This window comes from Xyrauchen texanus, chromosome 37 (assembly GCF_025860055.1).
Source record: "Xyrauchen texanus isolate HMW12.3.18 chromosome 37, RBS_HiC_50CHRs, whole genome shotgun sequence".
NCBI classification, from domain to species: Eukaryota; Metazoa; Chordata; class Actinopteri; order Cypriniformes; family Catostomidae; genus Xyrauchen; species Xyrauchen texanus.
The window spans coordinates 12449015-12471736 of NC_068312.1; the positions used below are offsets into that span (position 1 = coordinate 12449015).

At 38.3% G+C, this 22722-nt stretch overlaps 1 protein-coding gene across 1 annotated transcript in view; it reads left to right on the plus strand.

Moving 5' to 3' along the window:
* The window catches only part of LOC127631272 (dematin-like), a 34586-nt gene that overhangs the window by 1987 nt on the left and 9877 nt on the right, over nt 1-22722 (plus strand). Inside the window, exons 2-6 of the mRNA XM_052109344.1 lie at nt 10915-10974; nt 17128-17176; nt 17289-17369; nt 17498-17635; nt 18553-18594. Coding sequence (XP_051965304.1) covers nt 17162-17176; nt 17289-17369; nt 17498-17635; nt 18553-18594 — 276 coding nt within the window. The 5' untranslated portion in view covers nt 10915-10974; nt 17128-17161. The remainder of the gene's footprint in view (nt 1-10914; nt 10975-17127; nt 17177-17288; nt 17370-17497; nt 17636-18552; nt 18595-22722) is intronic.

Here is a 22722-nt window from a genome sequence, read left to right on the forward strand (position 1 = left end):
TTTCTCCCCAATTTGGAATGCCCAATTCCCAACTCTTAAGTCCATGTGGTGGCATAGTGAGTCGCCTCAATCCGGGTGGTGGAGACCATCAATCCGTGCATCATATCATGTGGCTTGTTGAGTACATTACTGTGGAGACATAGTGCGTGTGGAGGCTTCACGCTATTCTCCGTGGCATCCATGCACAACTCACCACGCACCCTACCGAGAACGAGAACCACATTATAGCGACCACGAGGAGGCTACCCCATGTGACTCTACCCTCCCTAGCAACAGGGCCAATTTGGTTGCTTAGGAGACCTGGCTGGATTCACTCAGCACGCCCTGGATTCAAACTCGCGACTCCAGGTGTGGTAGACAGCGTCTTCACTCGCTGAGCTACCCAGGCCCCCTAGATTATACATTTTTTTAAGAAAAGGAGGGTTTTAAGTTGAAATACATTTTTGTAGTAATCAAAATTATGCCACAAATGTCGATTGTGCTTAATTTGTATTGAACCCAGAATATTCCATTCATTTCTATTGCTGTAAATAAAATGTAAATTGGTTCTATGCACAACGTGGCACAATGGTCAAAAATGTCTGTCCATCACGTTAACAGGAAAGACAATCATAAAAACAGTGGTGATGCGAAACAGAGGCGAAATCGCAACAACAATTTTATGTAGGTTAAATAGTAGGTTAAATTATATTTTGTTACATTATGAAATCAAAAGAGCTCTAATAATCTGTTGATGATGTGTCATAATAGAAACTCTCTTACTCATGTAAGGCAGGTTTCTTAACCAAGTAATCAGTGGCCCTTAATATCAACTTCTTCTCAAAGTCAGGCTGACCTGCTTTCAAGCATGTCACCTGCTATAACATATTACTACAATAATCTATAAAATACAATCTATAAAATACAATTATTCCATATCTCTTATCTCTTTAAGCAGGGCCATATTATGCAATATACCTAACAACAATGTGTTTGAGTGGATGAAGGTATGTGGGTAATATAATTGAGAACTGTGGATCAATTGACCACATGTAGCAGGCCATCTGCTTGCTCAAAACCTTCCATCTGTTGTGTGATGACTCGTCAGCCAGCTTCTTACTGCTTATTAAACAAGTCTCTGAAATCCTGACTATCACTCAGAGACAGTAAGCTTATTGCTTATTATGTACAATGTAGGCTGTGTCAGAATGCAATTATATATTACATCAAGCCTTAATACATCCCACTTAAACTCAGCATGATCAAACATGCAAACAACACATCCCCCCTCCCTTAAAACCAGGACCACCACAGTACACGGCCACAGGTTGTCATGACAAGAGTACTACGTATTATTTTTGTTTGCTTTTATACAATGTGATTTATTTGTTCATTAACATACTCATCAACAACCATTATAGTTGTGCATAATGATAGTCTTTATAATGTGAAGATATTGGGTAAATAGAGTCCTTAATGTATGCAGCGTTTGGTGTTAGATTAAGATTTGTTTGAAGAGCCAAGATCCTACCTGACAAGTTCATTTAGAATACAGTTTATTGAAAGAATAAAGCAAGACTTATGTTTGAGTCTTTTGTGATATCTCTTTGGCAAGCTTCTTAACCAGTGAGGGATTATATAGGGTCCTTCTATAGGATTTTAATTAAAATGTGACCGAACGCTATGCAGTCTGATAGACCCATACAAGGATGAATGGATAAGAATGGTAGGGATGGAGAGGGGGAGATTGGAGAGGTATAACAGGATAAATACTGACAGAGTGTGAATGCAAAATGTTGCATAGTTGATATATGTTTTTTAGTGGACAATATATAATTATTCAATTATGATGACCATTCAGTGTGTACAGACATGATCCACTGGGTTATTCGCTACTAGATTTATCTTGACAGTTTTAAAAAAGTATCAAGCTTTAATCCTGGTATAATGAAATGGACCTCAGAGGTTTGAAAGTCTCTGAAGAAGAGGGAGGATATTCCTTCATGTTGTAAGTAGAGGAATGGTTGCAAGCACCTGTGTTTAGGTGAAACAGATGGGATGGGAGTGGGGGGCTCCAGAGAGAAAACAATCTCTGGAGAAAACCCAGAGCATAGAGAGAGAGAGAGCCTGAGCAGATAATTAAATGCTAGAGTTAGAAAGAATGTCACACAGAGGCAAAAAGAGTTCTAGGCAAATCTTATCACGTGGCTCGTTGCGCATGACACCGTGGAGACTCACAGCATGTGGAGGCTCATGCTACTCTCTGCGAGCCGCGCATGACTTACCACATGCCCCACTGAGAGTGAGAACCACTAATCGCGACCACGAGGAGGTTGCCCTATGTGACTCTACCCTCCCTAGCAACCGGGCCAAATTGGTTGCTTAGGAGACCTGGCTGGAGTCACTGGATTCGAACTCGCGACTCAAGGGGTAGTAGTCAGTTTAAATACAACGAGCAATATGAGCTACCCAGGCCCTGTTTTATTTGTGTGTTTACACATGTGATAATGATGCATGAATGTGGATTTGCGACACACTCTCACAAAGAAGTTGTACGGATTCGTTCAAGTTGGCTAAATCATATGTAATCATTAGTCGTATGTGTTTTACAACAGCCAATCACGTGACTTTCCCTCGTTTCCTAAATGCGACAATTACGTTCTTCCGTCATACACGACTCTTTATGCTTCAAATCATGCTTGCGGACTCCACTATATAGTGTTAGGTTTAGAAATGGGGTTTGGGTTTGGGCATAAAATTCATAATCATGCACACATCTGACACGCAGAACTTTAGCTTACTTCTGCATTACACATCTGTGTATTTGCATGTCTACAATTCGTATAAACTTTAACGAATCAACTCGTACAAATTACATACATTTGATGTAACTTGTATGAATTTGTATGACTTCTCATGATATCGGGTTGGAATTTGTGTACATTTGATAATGGATTCATGATTGTCCATTTATTTGTGCAATTATTTTCCATATACTGAGGTGGTAGTGTGGTACAGTGTTGTGTATTAAATGGTAATGCCATGGTACTTTGATAATAGGGATGCACAATTTGATCTAAAAGTCATATTTTGTTTATTTTGGAAAATGCGATTTCGATTTGAACTGCAAAAATCTAGTAAGCATTTCCTTTTAACGTGATAGTTCACCCAAAAATGAAAATTTCCTCATCATTTACTCCCCCTCCTGTACTCATCCCTGATGTGTTTGACGTACTTTCTTGTGCAGAATTTTTTTTTTTAGAAGAATATCTCAGCTCTGTTGGTCCATTCAATGTAAGTGAATGGTGACCAGAACTTTGAAGCAACAAAAAGTACATAAAGACAGCATAAATGTAATCCAAATGACTCCAGGTTTCATCCATGTCTTCAGAAGTGCTATGATAGGTGTGGGTGAGAAACAGATCAATATTTAAGTTATTTTTTACTATAAATCTTCACTTTCACTTTCAAAATGTGTAAGAAAGTGAAAGTGAAAGTAGATATTAATAGTGAAAGAGTTTATGAGTGAAAGGTTCTTAAAAGAAAAGTTTTTTTTGTCTAAAGAACCATTTTCCCCTACAAAGAACCTTTTGTGCAATGGAAAGGTTACATTGATGTTAAAGGTTCTTCATGGAACCATGCATGCTGATAAATAACTTTTTCTTTTAAGAGTGATTACCATGTGTCTGCACCATGTTATTTACATGATTCCCCAAGGTACTTTAAAAATACCATGGTACTACCATGGTACATGTCCTGAAACATGTGTTTTGTGTGTGTGTGTGTGTGTGTGTGTGTGTGTGTGTGTGTGTGTGTGTGTGTTTGTGTTGTGTGAGAGCTGCTTCAGGCATGTCTCTAGGATGTGTGTGACTGAGAGAGCAGCTCACTGTATCTTATCTCCCACGGCAGCTTGCTGGTCATATGTTTTTGTTGAACTGAGATGATAAGTACATTTCCCTATGAGGCAAGACACAAGGATCTGTTTTGGGGCTGGACTGAGTATGAGAGACAGCAAACAGAAACAAACATGTTATGAAACCTCATGTGAGAGCAGGTTGTAAAGTTATTGTTACAGCTACAATATATCACATGTGCACTGCTTAGCTGCAGCTAGCCTGATTTTGGGCCTCAAATAAACTATCAATATTAAGCAGTAACTGTATTGCAGGCTATTTATATGAAGAGAAAAATTCTCCAGTTTCCAGAATCTTCTCACACTTTCACACATACTGTGGATAAAGGAAAGGCCACTAAACTATATCTGGCTTCTTATGTGGTTAGTATAGTCATATACAGCATCTAAAGTGCAGTTGTTTCTGTAAGTAAGCCTGAGAAATGTCTTAAATGCTCTTCTGTAGTAGCTGGACAGCAGTTGGTATCCCGTGGTACTGATGGGCTGAGGTCTGCAATGTGTTTCAGTGTTTTATGCTCCTTCATGCTGCCAGTGCAACGTACTAACACAATAAAGCTTAAATGGATACTCCCATAAACGTCCATCAGTGGGGCCATTAGCCTTCAAATCTGCACTCATGTTTTTTTACTTTCGTCTAATAAAAAATGTCAGAAAAAAGCATGCACTTTTACCAATCACTGACAATGCATTTAAAGCAACTGTACTTGAATCAAATATAAGTATCTTAAATACATTTATTAATAAACCCACAAACAAAAAAAAACATGCTCATGGTTACAGACAGGCTTCATCCAATAAATCTATGCATTGTGCCGCCCATGGGCAACAGCACAATGGCTGTGCTCAAAACACTTAATCCCCCACATTCTGTGTTCACGTGTGTGTGTATGTGTGTGTGCGTGTGTGCGTGCATGTGTGTGTGTGTGTGTGTATTCATTTGTGTATTCATGTGTGTTTATTCATGTATGATTTCTCTTGGGAATCCTGTAGTACTTCTCACATATAAAAAGTATAAAAAGTCCCACTACCTACTGAATGCATCTGTCATTAAACATGAAGGGTCAGCACTTATACTCAGTTTAGTTTGTGACTGCTGCTAAGATGGTAAAAAGCAAACCTTCTCTTTAAACCTCTCACTCTATGTTTCTTATCTCACTACTAATCATTCCGAAGAGGCTATAAAAACACTCAAATACATGAAAGTGTATGTAAATGTACATGTATGCATAACACGAATGGACACATGAAGTCATTCTATTAGAACTGGCATTGAATTGGGCAGGGCCATAACCACCACCATAAACATAGATCACTGGCAATATTCATATGAGTGGTCGATCAATATGGGGTTTTCAGTTACCAATTCTTAATTTTTTTTTATTTATAATTTTTGTTTTTTTGTCCACCTCAATCCTGAACAATTGGTTACATCCTTGGTATTGGGAATCTTATGAAGCCTATCAAGAACATTTCCAGATTACATTTAACCCTCAGAATCATAAGAAAAAATAAAGAAAAGAGAAATTGTATCTTGTATTAAAAAATGAAGCCTATTTTAAGGACCATTGAGATTCAATATTTTCATACCACACCGTCGCCCAATTCTCAATACAATTGTGGAAGAACAAAAGTCTGTATACTGTAATGTGTAAATGGTATGTCCTTCTGCAGAATTAATACTACATCATAGAACTGTTTGTTGTACTTAAATTAATGCTGATTTTACAATACAAATAATAATAATAATAATAAACATGGTACACTTACTATTATTCAGAAATATGCTTTCATTAAAATGATTTCACAATGCAAATGCTCATACATATGCTGTATATATATAGATATATATATATATATTATTTATTTATTTGCATTTTTTTTTTTCCAGAAAGCTTTGTTCAGCATTTAGCCTGAACCAATAGTGGCCTTTTGTGGGAAAGTAATTTTAACAAATGCAGCTTGTCCCATGGCTGAGTTCAATTTTATTTTAAATCTGTGTCACACAAGGATCAAAGCAGCTTACAAACTACAAGCTTTCACCCCCTACCAGCTGCACAAAAGGGGGCGCACAAAATCTTGTGTCATCCGCATTGTCATCCTGTTGTCTGTTATTGACTTCAAGGGTGTAATTAAAGAGTCATATTTCTGAGTGAAACCGAATATTTAGGGAAATAAATTGGAAAATAATGTAGGGCAGTGTTTCTCAACCAGGGGTCAATGGACCCCCAGTGATCTGTGGTGTAATTGCAGGGGGTTCTTGGAATCATGTAAAAAATATTTGACTTATTATAATTTTTTGCTCAATATATATTTATGACTTTTATTTGAATTAGGTATATTGTGGCACAGCAATATAATTTTCAAAAATAGAAAAACTTATTATACAAAGGTATCTTGTTTTCTGCCAATAAGACCAGCTCACTATGTATCAATTGTGTCAAGCCGTGTACGTAAATTCTGTACGTAAAAACTGTTCTGATACTGAAATATAATGTTTTGTTGAAATTTGATATTAGATGAAAGTTAATAAAATTTTTGTGTTAAATGTAAATTCATTGCAATGAAAAATATTTAAATGGCAATTAAATAATATAATATGAATGTTATATGCCTTTGAATGTGTTAAATATAAGTACAAATTTAAGTTAAAAAAATCTTTCATCCCATTAATTAAGATGATTTTTTATGATGCGGGGTCCTTGAGACTGGTTTGACACATGATGGGGGGTCCAGTACTCAAAAAAGGTTGAGATCCACTGATGTAGGGTGTGACTTGATGTTATCCATCGGGATTTGATATAGTTCATAAAAGGTGTACTATGATATTATTGGTTGATACTACTTTGCCCCACCCACACAGCCTTCGTTTCATCAGCAGAAAAGTTGTTTCTGTGATGAAGAAATTTTGATTATTACATTTTTTCCCCTTAAAATAACATTTACTGATTAACCATGCACCATTAGACCAGGACATTTGTTAGAAAATTAAATAGGATTGATTTTAATGTATTTTGTGTGACAGAAATTATGATTGAAAGGCAGAACTGATCTTTCTCTTCCTCTCTCAGATTGTTTTTAGGATTGAAAGTTCTCATTGGATGAGTTGATCCGGTTTAGAGTTGCTGGTGCAAAGCATAAGTCTGCATGTAAGAATCAATCCTTTAAAAGCAGTCTGCTCCACTAGCTATAAAATTACATCACGATAATATAACTCTGCAGCCTTCATTTCTCCAAACACCTTATTGAAACTTCTCAGGTGTATTTCATGATAATTACATCAATAAGATATCGATAGTAGTGGAGGTATTTTATGTTATAGCAGCAGTGATAGTACAGATTTGATTCAAATACTGATATCAATTTTTTTTTATATATATACAGTGAGGAAAATAAGTATTTGAACACCCTGCTATTTTGCAAGTTCTCCCACTTAGAAATCATGGAGGGTCTGAAATTGTCATCGTAGGTGCATGTCCATTGTGAGAGACATAATCTAAAAAAAAATCCAGAAATCACAATGTATGATTTTTTAACTATTTATTTGTATGATACAGCTGCAAATAAGTATTTGAACACCTGAGAAAATCAATGTTAATATTTGGTACAGTAGCCTTTGTTTGCAATTACAGAGGTCAAAGCGTTTTGCACACACACTGCAGGAGGGATTTTGGCCCACTCCTCCACACAGATCTTCTCTAGATCAGTCAGGTTTCTGGGCTGTCGCTGAGAAACACGGAGTTTGAGCTCCCTCCAAAGATTCTCTATTGGGTTTAGGTCTGGAGACTGGCTAGGCCACGCCAGAACCTTGATATGCTTCTTACAGAGCCACTCCTTGGTTATCCTGGCTGTGTGCTTGGTCATTGTCATGTTGGAAGACCCAGCCTCGACCCATCTTCAATGCTCTAACTGAGGGAAGGAGGTTGTTCCCCAAAATCTCGCAATACATGGCCCGGTCATCCTCTCCTTAATACAGTGCAGTCAGCCCTGTCCCATGTGCAGAAAAACACCCCCAAAGCATGATGCTACCACCCCCATGCTTCACAGTAGGGATGGTGTTCTTGGGATGGTACTCATCATTCTTCCTCCAAACACGGTTAGTGGAATTATGACCAAAAAGTTCTATTTTGGTCTCATCTGATCCACATGACTTTCTCCCATGACTCCTCTGGATCATCCAAATGGTCATTGGCAAACTTAAGACGGGCCTTGACATGTGCTGGTTTAAGCAGGGGAACCTTCCGTGCCATGCATGATTTCAAACCATGGCGTCTTAGTGTATTACCAACAGTAACCTTGGAAGCGGTGGTCCCAGCTCTTTTCAGGTCATTGACCAGCTCCTTCCGTGTAGTTCTGGGCTGATTTCTCACCTTTCTTAGGATCATTGAGACCCCACGAGGTGAGATCTTGCATGGAGCCCCAGTCCGAGGAGATTGACAGTCATGTTTAGCTTCTTCCATTTTCTAATGATTGCTCCAACAGTGGACCTTTTTCACCAAGCTGCTTGGCAATTTCCCGTAGCCCTTTCCAGCCTTGTGGAGGTGTACAATTTTGTCTCTAGTGTCTTTGGACAGCTCTTTGGTCTTGGCCATGTTAGTAGTTGGATTCTTACTGATTGTATGGGGTGGACAGGTGTCTTTATGCAGCTAACGACCTCAAACAGGTGCATCTAATTTAGGATAATAAATGGAGTGGAGGTGGACATTTTAAAGGCAGACTAACAGGTCTTTGAGGGTCAGAATTCTAGCTGATAGACAGGTGTTCAAATACTTATTTGCAGCTGTATCATACAAATAAATAGTTAAAAAATCATATATTGTGATTTCTGGATTTTTTTTTAGATTATGTCTCTCACAGTGGACATGCACCTCGATGACAATTTCAGACCCCTCCATGATTTCTAATTGGGAGAACTTGCAAAATAGCAGGGTGTTCAAATACTTATTTTCCTCACTGTATGTATAATTTCAAATATACATATGCTTATCCCTTGTTGGAGCCAGTGCCTAGTGGTTAACACATTGGGCTGTAGTGCTCATGTAAGCGACCCAAGTTTGAATCCTGCTTGCAACATTTCCATTCCCATTACCCCTATAATTTCCTGTCTTCTATCAAATGTCCTCTTACTGAAAAGTGGCAAAAAGGCCAAACATAAAATGAAAAAGCATGTTTTTGAGTAGTGACTGGTATTGACTAGATTCAGCTTGTTTGGAGGTGTTGACTCTGAAGTCTTGTTTGCCATAGCAACGATCCGATGTTACATAATACCGCAGGAATATTGAGAGGTTTGCCTGGCTAAATGCAGCAAGATATTTTTAGGACTCAGTTTCTCATGTTCTTCCTCGTCTCTTGTACGGCAAGTTGTGTAAGGAGGATGCAGATGAGGATAGATATACACTGAATTAGATCAGTTGTGTGCATGCAATATTAATCTGTTTCTGCATGATGGTGTTGGCAACTGTACTGTATGCTTCTGCGTCGCTGTGTCGTAAGTATGTCACCATGTGAACATAAAGATAAGGATGTCTTACCCACGATTCTGTCTCTGCCAGTTGGTCCCTGAACTTTAGTGAACTTTACCTTATATTAGTATAGTAACTACAATCACATTTCAGAAATCTACAGAGAATTGTACTATTACTACAAAAGCACAACAAACTTTTATGTGGGCTTGACAATGGCTTGTCTAAAGGTTTAGTTTTGTTATGAAAATACACAGTCTAAGTACATAATAATTAATGATGATAACTGCATCATTTCATGTATATATTAATAAAAAAAAACTTTATTTTTAAGCTGTTTTCCTATTCTATTTTGCTGTCTTTTTGAGTCAATAAACAGCTGAACTGGAATCAGTTTTGAAAAGAGCCTGTCTGCTGTTTTCTGTCCAGAGAGCACACTTGATTTTCCAGTAGATAGGAGAGCACAGGGACAGTCCTGCTATAAATAATCTGAGAGAATAGCTGCTCCTTGAACAAAAGCGGTGTTTGGTCTGCTTATCCATCTGTGTTGGAGGACACAGTGGCCTTACAGATATGTTAGATGTCAGACAGCGTTAGTTAAAATACAAAAGCATCGCGGTAGAGTGTCTTACATAAGTCTTCTTAAAGGTGAGCGATGACTAAGATGTACCCTGATAAAACTGCTGCTTCACTGAAATCATTGTGTGCTTTTGTGCATGTTTGCTGAAGAAGAAAAAACAAAACTCATCTGACCTGCCTTTCTGATCCGCTCCTGTCTTCTCGTTAAAGAAGCTCAATTCTATTTGATGAAAATGTATTATGAAATTCAAATGCGTAAATCTTGAAAGTATTTTATATAGAGTATACATATGATTGCATAAAATGTAAGATACCGCATAAATAATATGGAGGATTTGTAAATAAATTGATTCAATTGAAGTATTTGAGAGGATGACACACTGTATTTTTAATAGGATTAGCCCTCAGAAATGAAAAAATTAAAAATTAAATTCCCTTGAAAATCAAATCCAGTGGCAAATATTACCACTTAATGCAAAAGTTAATTTCTGACTAAAACCAATCAAATTGAACAACCTTCAGTAGTAGAATAATTACCAGGCATTTTAATGCTGAATAAAATGAAATAAATTTACCCCAGCCTCATTACACTGTTTTTCAGAAATCATTTATCTTCTATCCCGTTCTATCTCCTTTCAAATTCACAGTCAATGTTATTCTTTCGTGAGATCATAATCTCTGAGCAAGGTCAGAGTTCACTGAGGCCTGAACGACTGAGTGATTTTTACTTGTGTGGATTCAGAAGGCTAGCCTGTGGATCAATATCTCAGAGACACAGCCTGAAGACGAAGCACTCCAGAAAACACAAAATATATTGTTTGCTTTTACCCCTTGTTTAGAATTTTAATCTGAAAATTAAGCAACTTTCTGTTGTGAGTGCAGTAAAATGTTACTGGTTGCATTCTTGAATTTGTTGTAAAACTGACTTTCTGAAGTATGAACATGAGTCTGTTTAATGATATTCCTCCTTTTTTGTTGCTTCAGGAATGGTCCAAGTCTGAGAGGCCCTGCAGATGACTGACATGAACCTTCTCAATGCCTGAGGTAAGATTTCACGATTCTCAATTTGTCTTCATGTTCTCGCTTTCACTCTGTATATCTGGTGGCTAAATACTTATAAAGAAAGTGTGGAAGTATTGTTTTAGATGGTTTTATTGTTGCATCATCCACAGTTGATTGCCAACTGTAGTGGTCCCTATGGTAAAATTCAGCAAAAACCAGCTTCTATTGATACTGTTGCTGGTTTAACATGGATTCTAGCTGGTTCATGGTGGTTGATCAGCTGGACCTCCAGCCAGTGGGGCAAAACTGATGGACAATCTCATTCAACCTGTTCAGAGCAGGAAGAACACTTTGGCTAAACTGGTGGGAATTTGTTGAGCTGTAAAGGGGATAAAATGCATTAAGTAAAATTAAAAAACTAACAGATGCGGAGTGAAAGTTGACATTTCTTTTGCTAAAATTGGTCTGTGCTTACTAATAATTGAAACACTGCTCCTAGTAGCCAAAGCGGAATACTTTGTTGGGCGTATGGGCACGTGTGACATGTAAACAAAATTTTCTGGGTGTCATGCCCTCTGAGGAGCACCAAAAGCGAGTTGTGAAGCAAGTTGTTTTCAGCTGTACAGGCTGTAATACAGTGAAGAAGAATGCATATTTTATAAACTGTACCCCCAAACCAAACCCCAAACATAAATCTAACCACAGAGTAAAAATGTAATGAAAGAGGTAAAATGCAACCTCCGAAATGCACTTGTCACAAATTATGCAAACATGACTACTTCCTGGTTTCAATGTGGGATCAGAACCCGAGTCTGGGGAAGGTAATCACAGTGGAGACGGTGCAAAAATGTCTGATTGGAGATGGTGCTTGTTGGTGATTTGGCATAATGTGGCTTATCCTAGAGTACTGGTACTCTCGAATACAACATGCCAATTTCCTATGTGATCATGTTGGATATGATGGTATTTTTAAGAACCAAAGAAAAAGTGGAATAAAATATGTAAATGTATTCCTCAGTTTCAATACTAATCCTAATTTGTTTTATTTTAAAACTGCGGGCAGGATTTGTAGCATGCACTCAACACACTTCTTGGTGTAGTGGGGTAAGGAGCCTGAGTCACTAGTCACGCTGTGGTGACTGCAGGATGTCGTGTGTTTTATAATTCTCATCCCTCTCTCCTCCACATCCCTCCCCCAACCTTCTCTGTCCTCTTTTTTATAATCTGCCCTCCCCCCTTCTCCCTCATTTTGTCTGCTACTGTATCTTTTCTTACCCAGTGTCCACTTCATAATCTGTATCTTCTAATCTTATTAACTCCCTTCCCATGGAGATTTTGTTCTTTCATTGCTCAGGAGACTTAATGGCTTTCTTAATTGCACCTTGGCAAATCTGGAAAAAAAAATCAGGAGAAAAATCAGAGAAACAGGAGTCTTAATTTTAAGTTTAGGGTGTACTCACACTAGGCAATCTGTACCGGGCCAAAGCAGGTTTGACCCCGAAAGTCCAGTTTGTTTGACTAGTGTGATCGCTCCGTACCGTGTCCTGGCACGGTATGCTATACTATGCCTTGGCCCGCTTGAAGAGGTGGGCTCGGGCATGGTTCAGTTGGCTCAGGCACTGTACGCTTCTAGTGTGATCGCTAACCGTGACCGAGCATGGAACTCGAAACATGACGTCAATAATGCAACATTAGCAAAGGGATCACTTTGGTCTATGGCATAGGTGCAGTGTTTACTGCAGACATGAGTATACAGGAACAATTGGATACAACACACAAGAACACACAAGAACTATGAGATGTTTGGTCAAATTCACAACTATCTTTGTGCTCGTGGATACCAAAGAATCATTGAGCAATGACGTGACAAGCTGAAAAAACTGCGGGTTCATTATCTGAAGGTACGGGGTGCACTCAATAAATCTGGCAGCTCTTCGGACGGATGCTGTTGACAAGCATGTTAGTGGGCCGTGTGTCCCCATGCCCCAAACGACTCAAATAAGTCGCAATGTAAGTAACGCTACAATGATGGACTCCATTATGCTCTGCGAGAGCGCATTTCTTCGTTTTCTTCAAAACAAAAAGTCACATCGTAATGACATAAGCGTGAAGAAAAGTTAAGTGCAATGTGAGTGCAGGCCAGCAGGGGAGTGGGGAGGGGGGACAATCGTGCATGGGCAAGCTATGAGGCAACCGGGCCTAATGTGAGTACACTTTTAGGACCTATGATCAGATGTCTGGGGAAAAAAACTCCTTGGTAGCACTTTCTATGAAGCCTGTATTTATAATGCATTATAAGGTTATTCATAACACATTATAATGCATGCATTATGCCTTATAATAAACCTTATACTATGTTGTATTGCCTCATAAATAATGGTAACAACACTTATAATATGATATAATACTTACCTATTTGTGGTTATTACTTTTAAGATTACGATGCATTATAACACATGATGAAACCTGAATTTTTTAATGCATTATTAGGGTATTACTTTGATTTGTGTTTTTTTTATCCCCTTTTCTCCCAATTTGGAATGACCAATTCACACTAATTAGTAGGTCCTCGTGGTGAAATACACAAAATAAACTGTAAAATTATGAGACATAAAATACACTATAAATTAAAATAAATGTGGCTAAAATGTGGTGTTGATCATGTTTAATACTATTAAAAGTTATAACCATAAATAGGTAAGTATTGTTACAACATATTCTAATGTTTATTATACTGCATTATGCATACCTTATAATGCATTAAGGATACCCCAATAATACAGTATAAAAACAGGCTTCATAGAAAGTGTTACCCAATTGGTAGATATTTTTATTTTCTATGAGTTTCTTTGACAATCCATTGGTTCTTACTTCTTTTCCAATGTCAAATCCCAAACATACCTAACCTGAAACCAACTACACAGCTGAAACCACATTCTGAGCTCTGAATCGAATGTATTCAGCCACAGAAATCTATTCAGACCTCTGCCCTTCATTTAAAGTCATCACAGTGACAGGGTCTGGCTCCAGACTGGCCCAGCTAAAGTGCTGTATGTGTATGTGTGTGCGTGTATGTGCATGTGTGCAAGTGCTGTATGTGTGTTTGGATACAGTAGTGGATACAAACATAGGCGATATAGGCAGCCACCTAGGGCAGCAACACTCTCTTGGGTGACACGACAGGTACTTGCTCGGCCGCCCCCACACAGAACACGCAAAATCGCGATGGGAGTAAGGTGCCCCAAATCCTGCCACCCCACCCAGAGCACGCAAGATCACAATGGGAGAAAAGGGCCCTGAACAAACATGAGATAAAACAGGCGGTGTGTGAAAAAAGCTCGGAGTATCATCAAAGACTCCAGCCACCCGAGTCATGGGCTGCTCTCACTGCTACCATCAGGCAGGCGGTATCGCAGTATCAGGACCCGCACCAGCCGACTACATGATAGCTTCTTCCCCCAAGCAGTCAGACTGTTGAACACTTGATCTATCAGGATCAGTAATCAGCACTGCACTTTATTCATCTCACACTGGACTGTCAAATATATTCTCCTCAATACAACTACTGTATATATATTTTTTATATACTCTTTATTTAATTTTTTTTATTGTATGTGTATTCTATATTGTGTGTATTGTTTACTGTGCATTGCATATTAGTATAGTGTTGTGTAAGTATGTGTATATTTGATATGTAAATTGTGTTGTGTAAGTATGTTGTTTACTGTTAATTGGTATATGTCTCGTCACTGTCATGACTGCTATGTTGCTCGGAACTGCACACAAGAATTTCACCTACTGTTGCACTTGTGTAGTGTGACAATAAAGTGATTTGATTTGATCAACAGTATAGGTACACCATGACACTAGATCTCCTCAGTGGTCTTGAGTAGTTAGTTAGTATCAACCATGTGATTGCTGGGCAGATATGACAATGTCATTGATGATTTTGCATCAATGAAATCTAGGAGGGGAATGTTACATTTTAAATTAGGGATTAGATGAAATAGCAATCCGTAAGTATTCCGGCATTTTCTTCATTTATTGAAACCGCGCCTTGTAGTGCCATCTCAAAGAAGCAAAAAATCACCGTCCAGGACTTTCACTTCAACTGTTCCTCGCTGGTGGAATGACCTGCCAAACTCCACCCGAGCAGCTGGTTCTCTAACATCCTTCAAAGAGTGCTTGGGATACTTCTCTAAACAATGATGAAACCTGTATTACAGCACTTGTGTTACTGCTGCCTCCCTAGGATGATTCGCTTCTGTTGTTTTATATTAAAGCGTCTGCTAAATGTATAAATGTTAATGTACTTCTGTACTTCTGAGTTTTTTTGTTTTGGGGGGCATAGGTTGTTGCATTAAGGGGGACTCCGTGTCAGAGCTCGCCTAGGGCACCAATTAGGCCAGAACGCCACTGTTTGGATACCATAGATAAAGTAGGTTACACTAAGAAAACATCTGAATCATATAGGAACCATTAAAATGGCAAATATTCATTTTGGAGTCAAAATATTCCTCTATGACTATAATTAGATGTTATGAACACTGTCTTTATTTTTTGTTAATTTTCATTATAGGTAAAGCCATGCTGCAGGTTTTTTTTATTATTATTATTATTTAGAAACGATTGAAAAATGTATCCTTTCAGAAGAATACAAAGGACTCACAGGATGTTAGAACGAAGCTTTTGTGTGGTGGTGCTTTAGAAAGGCCCAGAGAAAAACCATGATTGTGCTTATTGTCCATGGACTCATTCACAGTGTTTGGATGTAAGGACTTTACACCACTGCTTTTATTGTACAGTGTGTGTATTAGCCACAGGCAACCTTCTACTGGGGTCTCTTTATTTAAGGTGACATATAAGAATGTTTTGAGGTCAGTAAAGTATTATATTCAAGATTGGGGGAGACCAAATCATACATTTAAGAATGGATCATTGAACAAACAATACTAATTTACCACACAGGTTAGTTCTTATATATTTAAATTACTTTTATATTCTATTCTATTTTATGAATAGGAATACTTGATTTAATGGCATTCAGCTGTGAAATCCACTTTTTGTCCGGTCCTGATCACCCTGCCAGGGTTTATTGTGCAACAATAAACCCCCTAATTGTTCATTATCTTGTGTATTTTAATATATATTCTTCTGTATAAAAATATGTTTAGCTATTAAGTTGTTAAAATCATACTTTTAGGAGTGGAAGTACATTTCTAGTTATTCGTTAATGACATAATTCCTATTGTGTAAACAACAGTATTATTGAGGAAAATAACAGACAGTCCACACTGTAAAAAATGTAATATAATCTGTTAAATTTACGGTAAAATTCAGGCAGTAGTTGTTGCCAGAAATTTAAATAAAAAAAGGTCTGAGAATGTGTTTCAGGCTTAACAGGATGTAATTTTGATGCTTGTATTTTTTTACTGTTCACTACTGTTTTTTTTTTAAATGTGTATTATAAAAAAAAATTCCCAATTTGGAATGCCCAATTCCACTACTTAGTCGGTCCTCGTGGTGGCTCGGTTACTCACCTCAATCCGAGTCTCAGAAGCAGAGGCAACTCCACGCATCTTATCACGTAGCTCGTTGTGCATGACACCACAGCGACTCTGCATGTGGAGGCTCATGCTATTCTCCGCGATCCACATACTTTTACCACGCACCGCACTGAGAACGAGAGCCACTAATCACGACCACGAGGAGGCTACACCATGTGACTTTACCCTCCCTAGCAACCGGGCCAATTTGGTTGCTTAGGAGACCTGACTGGAGTCACTCAGCATGCCCTGGATTCGAACTAGCAAACTCCAAGGGTGGTAGTCAGTGTCAATACTCCGCTGAGCTACCCAAAACAGTAGTTATTTTATTAATTAATTTTAGTGGTTAAAATGAGTAAACTAAGTAAGTGTTGTGGGTCAATGGTTAAACAAAAGGATTTTGTATGAACTGTAAGTTTTAGTGTTAAAATCCTTGAAGTCATCCGAATTAACTGAGGAAATACACATAGAAGCATTGTTCTTTGATTTTGGTAGATGAAGGCTTTTGCTAGTGTTATTTTTTTTTTTTAAAAAGAGTGTTGTCCCTCCTTTGACCAAGTTGATATAAGTATCATTCAGTGTGAAGCATCAAGTCTGATGTGGCTAAAATACGTTTTTCTTCTTTTTTTTCACTTGTTTCCACTCACAGTGACCTCACAGAGGGAGTGATTTCTCAGTTCAAAATGATGATGCATAAGGTAATTAAGAAGAGTAGTTTATAAGATAAAGTAAACGTTTGTGTTTTTGTGATTTATTTTAATGGAAGCATAGATTCATCTTTGACCTTTGATCTGTGTTGTATGTGAACAGCCATCGGCCCGCACCTCCCCGGGCAGTGTGTGTTCTCTCCGTGGCGGGGCAGATCATGGATCCCCAGCGGTCACTATAGTGGTGTGTATACTGTTGCTATGCATGCGTGCATAATCTCAACAAGCTGCCCAGATATTACTGCATACTGTAAGATTAGACATAACTAGGCCCACATCATATATTCCAACCTTTTGGTATCCTTCATCCAGGCCAAAATGGACAATCAGGTGATAGGTTATAAGGATCTAGCAGCTATTCCGAAAGACAAGGCTATTCTAGACATCGAGAGACCCGACCTTATGATGTATGAACCGCACTTCAGCTATTCACCAATGGATCGCTCAGAGGTAACACACACACACACACACACACACACACACACACACACACACACACACACACACAAGGGTAGCTTGAGTGTCCAAATACTTTGGAGGCCTCTGTATGTCAGGCTTAATGAAGTTAAAATAAACTAATCTGTCTAATATTTGTTGCACTATGCTGTTGTCAATAGCAAATTTGATAATGTTTTGATATGCTTCCTAGCTACTCATTATGGTTATTTATTGCTTTTACTGGACAGAGATTAATTATTTGTGTGACATATGCTATGGATATGTCTTTAAAAAAAAAAAGTCGTCACACCACAAAAATAGAACATTTATTGTAATTCCACTTTAGTGAGATTTCTAGCCACCCTGCTCTTCATCAGATCATTAAAAAAAACTGCTTGCTCATATGGTGTGAAATAAATACTTTTATTATGTTCTGTGCTAATATCACTGTATACAGAATGCAGTTAGGTGCCTTATGATATCACAGAGTTTTGTACTTAATGACATAAATAGAAACAATAATGGGAGATATGGTGTTTTGTGCTGTTATTTTGACTTGCACATTACAGTCTAAGAGATTTGATACTCTTTTTTAGACAGTGTCTAATAGACAGTAAGCTGTTGTCACCCGTCTGCATGAGGTTAATTCTGGTACATGCTGTTTATCAGTATGTGTGATGTGTTCAAATAGCACTGGTTAGTTTCCTACTGGGTGTGATGATGTCTCTCTCTCTCTCACACACACACACACACACACACACACACACACACACACACACACACACGCCATGTTAGCTTGGCACTCTCAGTGTAATTTCCTTTTTTGGTTTAGCTGTAATGGACCTGTCTGTGGAAATGTCTGGATATCTCACTTACTGCCAACAACTGACCTATCTATCTCTGTCCCCCCCACCCGCCCCCACCTCAAGAAGTCATTGTCTCCTTCTATCTCGCTCCCTCCATCTCCAGAGGTAAGCTGCACAGTACATATTGGTGAGGTGACTATCAAATGTGACATATGTTATTTCTACTATGTGCATACAGAATAGCTGGTGCATGAACTCTGTGGCTAGACAGTTATAGTATTGCATACTATTGCTTTCCATGTCTGTACATCAAATTGTACAACAAATACATTTTACAAACAACAATTTTAGAATCTAGAGTTCGGAGAGGGGGTTGGGGGGTGGCTTTGTAGAGTTCGGACGAACTCAAGTAAGCTCTGATCATTTTTTTTATTTATCCTTTTAATTGCCTGCTGGTTTATCACAAGGGCTGATTTCTTGAACAAAAGCTACCTTAGAATGACCCTAGAAAATTACTTTGCAAAATTCGTCCAGTAGGAAGCAAAACAAACATTTGACGAAAACCGGAACACTGGAGACTGCGCCGGTTTGCATGGAGGCCTGTACCAATACTCTCACTGAATCCGAACCAAACTTTATACAAGCAATGGAAAAGATGACTGAAAATATAACGAGTACTATAGACACTAAAATAAGTACAGTCCTGGAAGCAATACATGACCAAACAGCTCAGCTTCAAGTAATGGGTCACTAAGGCTGGGTGCCTTAAATTGGATCGGACTCATCGATCATTAGCAACAAAACCGGGACTGAATAGGCACCCTAGACTCGTGATTATAAAGTTCCACAAATTTACTGACAAACAGCGAGTCATGGATGCGACACATTGGTTCCGAACAATCGCCAAAGGTCTTGTTCGTCAATTACCTTTTTGCCGCACTGATAAAGACATGCAAGGCATTTGACGAGGTGAAAGCACGGCTGAGGGATAAGAAGATTGACTATACTCTTCTCATATGAAATCCTGAGAGACTCTTTTTTTCTTTTCAGAGGGCCGCTAAGGCTGCTAAATCTTTCAGAGCTAATTACAAAAAATAGTCACAGACTTAAAATTCTTTTCTCCACCATAGACTCCACTGTAAATCTCTTTCCTGAGACATCTGTCTGTCTTTGTGAGGGCTTTGCAAGGTTTTTTGATGATAAGATCACTGGTATAAGATCTCAGATGTTTCCTTCTGTTTACAAGTTGTCTGATGTTCTTCTATGCTCCACTACATGGTCTGCTTTTGAGCCCATTAATCTGCATACTCTTAATGAAATTGTTGAACATTTAAAGCCTACTATGTGCCCCCAGGACGTTATTCCCCCACGCTTCCTTAAACAAATCATTAATGTTGTTGACCCTGGACTTTTGTGTGTCATCAACAAATGTCTCCACACTGGAACTGTACCCGTTGCCTTAAACATGCTCAATTCATCTAAGTTGTGGTGTTCCACAGGGCTCAATTCTTGGCCCTGTATTGTTTTCTCTGTATATGCTTCTTCTGGCCTCCATTTTTAACAGATACAGAGTGTCCATTAATCTCTATGCTGACGACACCCAAATTTATCTCCCTTTTAAGTGTGACAACAAACATGCCTTACAGCCCATATAAGACTTATTTTAAAGACTTAAAAATTTAATAATGGCTTACGAATAACTTTTTAAAGCTGAATGAGAGTAAACTGAAATCATCCTGTTTGGCTCGAATAACAACAGTGCCTGTGATTTTGACCTAGACTCTCTCTTTCACCTTATAGGACCATGTGTGCTAGGAACTTGTGTGTTCTGTTTGACAGCAATCTTATATTTGATAAGCAGATAAGCACTGTGGTAAAATCATGTTTTTATCATCTTCATTTGTGGTTAAGCCATTCTTGTCATTAAGCACGTTTGAAACAGTGATCCATGCTTTTGTTACTTCTCGCCTGGATTACTGTAACTCGCTTTACACTGGTTCCCCTCACTCGTCTATTTCACGCCTTCAGCTTGTTCAAAAAACTGCGGCTAGGCTCCTTAAGTGGAAACACAAATTTGAGCACATCACGCCTGTCTTGATTTCATTGTACTGGCTTCCTTTTAAATTTATTTTAATTGATTTGAAATTAAATCAAATTTAATGTTATTGTTTGTATATAAATCTCGCCATAACCAGGCGCCACAGTACTTATCCGACTTGCTGCTCCTGTACACTTCATCGAGATCTCTTAGATCTGGTGACTCTGAATTGCTTTGTGTTCCTAGGTCTAAACGTAAGAATAGTGGTGATCGTGCCTTTGCTGTTGTTGGTGCTAAGCTATGGATCAGTCTTCCGGCACATATTAGAACTGCCTCAACTATCTCGACTTTTAAAACTAAACTTAAAACGTATCTATTTTCCTTGGCCTGTTTTTAAATGTGCTATATACTGTAAATAAACATTGATTGATTGATTGATTGATTGATTGATCTTCTGTACACTGAGGGGGATGTTCTAAAGAAGCTAAGAAAATACACAGCCCTGAAGAAGCATCAGCATATGCAGACTCTTAGGATTAGATTTGTGCAGGTTTGTTGTGTACACATCTGGACAAATTAGATCGATCTGTTCACCTCGACAATGTTATCACCAAGTGTGCGAATTGTGATAAACAGCCCAACGTTACAAATATATTTCACATTTGTGGGCATAGTTCTCTTAGCTCTACTGGGTTACTGTTAAATCTGTGTAAGAACAGATACGGTTTGAAGTAGGATAGCCTCATTTTTTCCCCTTATTTTCTTGTATTTTAATCTACTGAGGCTGTAAATGACAAGTTTATGTGTGGGATTGAAATCCCCTGTTGGTTGAGAAATGGGGATTACCCCAATTGATGTTCGGTTCTGTTTGTTTTATCGAATTTCTGTTCAACTCATGTTCTTTTTTTTTTATCAGCTCAGTAACGTCTTTAGAGACTGGAATATATTTTGGTTTAGAGGGTGGTGGCAAATTGTACCTTATCAAGTTCAGATTCACATGCACAGTGTTAGACTAGAATATAAGGCAAGTAACCATTTAAACATGAAATGTCAGGGGGGTCCATAGTATATAATAACGTGTTACCTGAAAAAAAGAACACATTGACATTGCACTCTTGCAGGAAACCCACTTAGAACATTTGAAGTTACAGCAAAGGGGCTTTTGTCAGGTGTTTTTCTTCTAGGAAAAGGGGCATTGTAATATTAGTGAGAAAGAGTTTGCCATTTAAATTACAAACTTATTTAAATAATAAACATGGTCGATATGTTATGATGATAACGGAGATTATCAACGGAGATTTCTTTTCACCCCTAGGCAAAGAGTTGACTTTTTTTCAGCTCCCCATAGGTGTCACACCAGAATAGATTAATTTTTTATTCCCAGGACTTCACTGGATTCCACATTTGACTGTCGTAATGGAAATATAGTTATAGTCAGACCATGCCAGTGTCACCCTGTGTATTAAATTGAAAGGTGGATGTGGACAGACTTTCTTCTTTTTCTTTTTACAAAGAAGCTCAATACACAGTTCAATATTGGATAGTGTAAGCCTGATGTCATCCTCCACCTGGCATTTTGGTACTTTGATTTCAATGCAGTCAATTTTGAAAACCGGCCTCGCACCGATAAGTTAAGGTGAATGGAAGGAGTTATTTTACGGTGGCATCAGACAACTGAGGATATTCACTCATCACAGTCAACCAAAATGAGGGCATAGAGGAAGAGCTATAGAGGTATCTCTCTTTAATTCGACTAACTGATCCTCCATTTTGATTGTAAGGTCTTTGTCTGGGCAACTGAAGGGGTCTCTGACCCAAGCAATTGAACTGAAATCCTCACTTAAGTAATTACAGAATTGTTGTTTCAGTTATCAACATGGTGAACGATTGTGTGGATCAAAGGAGAGATATATATCCTGGTCTCTTGCACACAGTCAGCATAGTTGGGAAAAATGTCAACATTTTTATTAATCAACCGATCACACCAAAGATCCAGTTTGACAACGAATGCAATTGTAAAGCCAAACTGAAGATAGCTACTCTCATACTTTCGTGTTTTACACTTTTGAGGGGTAGATGATGATGCTGATAAGGCATCGTTGCTACAACTCCTTTTGACACGTGTGATAATCTTATCCATAGCCTACTTACCACCATGAGTTACTGTAGTTCAGATAGTAGTCACTGTCAATCTGACCCGTGGCTGCAATGACAGCTAGTTAAAAAGGCAGGCTTATGGTGTGTTCCAATTTCCA